Source organism: Cystoisospora suis, assembly GCF_002600585.1.
Source record: "Cystoisospora suis strain Wien I chromosome Unknown contig_5274, whole genome shotgun sequence".
Classification (NCBI taxonomy): domain Eukaryota; phylum Apicomplexa; class Conoidasida; order Eucoccidiorida; family Sarcocystidae; genus Cystoisospora; species Cystoisospora suis.
Window position 1 is genome coordinate 1 of NW_027158065.1, and position 2,360 is coordinate 2,360.

At 39.9% G+C, this 2,360-nt stretch overlaps 1 protein-coding gene across 1 annotated transcript; it reads left to right on the forward strand.

The window, feature by feature from the left end:
• Nucleotides 1-633: 633 nt before the first annotated feature.
• On the forward strand, nucleotides 634-1,961 carry CSUI_009068 (uncharacterized protein; the record flags this gene model as incomplete). Its single annotated transcript, XM_068069187.1, has 2 exons — nucleotides 634-1,438; nucleotides 1,837-1,961. Coding segments are annotated over 2 exons (867 nt in total), but the record flags the coding sequence as incomplete, so codon positions are not given.
• Between the last annotated feature and the right edge of the window lie 399 nt (nucleotides 1,962-2,360).

Consider the following 2,360-nt stretch of genomic DNA (forward strand, 5'->3'; position numbering starts at 1 on the left):
AGTCTATCTATCTATCTATCTATCTATCTATCTTTAATCTATCTATCTTCAATCTATCTATCTTCAATCTATCTATCTTTAATCTATCTATCTTCAATCTATCTATCTTTAATCTATCTATCTATCTTTAATCTATCTATCTTTAATCTATCTATATTTAACCTATATTTAATTTATCTATATATGTGTATGGATGTTTGGTTAGAGGTATACATGAATAGATACATTCGTATACATACACGTGAAGAGAGAAGATAAGAAGATCTTTCTTGGAAGGAAGAAGAGCGACGGCAAAGCATGTTTGATGTGTGACTCCTTTGTTTCTCTTGTCTTGTCTTCTCTTACTTCACCTTCACTCGATATCGTACCTGCCCCTCTTTCTGTCCCTTCTATCTATATTTAGTCTGTCTACCTCTCTATGTGCCAGCTTCTACCCGGCTTCTTTTTTCGGAGTTATTTCAGAGCCAAAGCCCCTCTCTTTCTCTTTCATTCTCACTCTCTCTCTCTGTCTCTCTCTGTCTCTGTCTCTCTCTCTGTCTCTCTTTCTCTTGCGCTCCCCCCACACACACACACGACCTTAGCAGACACGTCTCTTGCGAACCGTTCTTCTTCTTCTTTTCTTTCTTTTTTTCTTCTTCTTTCTCTCTCTTTCTCGCTCTTTTGCTCTCTCTTCTTTCTTTCTTTCTTTTAATTTTCTTTCCTGTTCTTTCCTGTGTGTCGCCTTTGTGTGTAGAGAGACGTCTGCATGAGAACTTCGAGACAGGGCATTCATCCATAACGACGATCTCAAATCTTCAGCAGATCTTTTCTTTCCTCTTATCCTTAGGCTGGCTTGAACTCTGGACGTGTGCGTTTCTTCTTCAGTTGTATGGCTCCCTAAGTCTCCTTACATGCTTTCTTATTCTTCCTCTTGTCACCCTCCTCCGTGTGGTCTTTCGCGCTTATTTGATTGACTTCATTCGCATGCACTCGCAGATAACCCACAAGAGAAAGACGTTCAAGACAGCAGGATCCTCTTCTTCTTCTGTAGAGTTTCATCTTCCTTCTCTTCTTCCATCTGATCGCTACGAACCGCTACAAGACAAGGAAGAAGAAGAGAGAGAAGGAGAAGTAGGAAAGCAAGTGAACGTCGACCAGGAGAAGAGAGAAGGAGGAGAAGAAGAAGAGGAGAGAAGACTCACAAAGGAAAGTATACAAGATGAACTGAGGCGTTTTCATGAGAGCTTAAAGATGAATGAGAATGAGGAACATGAGAGGCTAGTAAATCGAGAAGAAAAAGAAGAGGAAGAAGAAGAAAGAAGGGAGAAAAGGAACAGGAGGAGAGGGGATCTTGCAGAAGAGGATGAAACATCTCATTCGTCCTTGTCTATGAAGGTTGCCACAGAGGCCTTTCTCAGTATCCTAGAGGGGTCGACAACCTTCTGGGGGCCCTGCGAACGTAAGAAGAAGCAGGAAGCATTGAAACAGACGAGGAAGAGAAAAAGAAAAAGAGGAAAGACTTCTCCTCGCAACTCCTCTAGATTACAAGCATAGAGACAGATAGAAATACATAGACATGCGTATCATTCTTACATAGGTACACAGTGCTCATACAGATCCATAGGAATTCTCCTTAGAGATTAGAGATGAATATAGACCGGGAGATTTCTTTCTGTGCATGTATCTCTTCAAAAGATCGCCGTGGAATGTACGTATATAGATATGTATGGTATGTATATATGAATATGTATGAATGCTTGTAGAAGAAGACATAGTTTTCTTTCTTTCTCTCTTTCTCTCTCTTTCGTGTATTTCATTGCCGTGTTCTTCTTGTCCTTGTACTCTCTGTCTCTTCAGTTCAGACAGTCTTCGATTTGACTCTACAGACAGGAGAAGGGGAGGAAGAGAATCGACGGTAAGATCGACTTAACTCCTCATTCATTCTCATCCATCCTTTACAAAGGAAAAGCAAACAACGGCCGAGATAAACTTCAAAAAGCAGCAGAAGAAAAAGAAGAAGAAGAAGAGAGAGAGGCAGGAAAAGAAAGAAGAGAAGAAGAATAAGAAAGAAAAGAAGAAGATGAAGAAGAAGTCTTTCTTTAGATTTCTTTTTCTCCTTGTGGTTGCTATCGTCGTCTGCTCCTCTCTCTCTTTCTTGCCGTCTTCTTTTTGTCTCGTGTTTCTTCGTATCTTATCTAGTTAGGAATAAAGATAATTACTCATAAAGAGATAAAGAAACACATCCTCTTTGAAATGNNAGAAACACATCCTCTTTGAAATGTCAGACTCTCTTCTTCTTCAACTGCTACCTAGTCTGCTGCGACAACATGTGTCTATCTACTCATGTCTCTTTAGTTGATTTATCTCCTATCTATCTATCT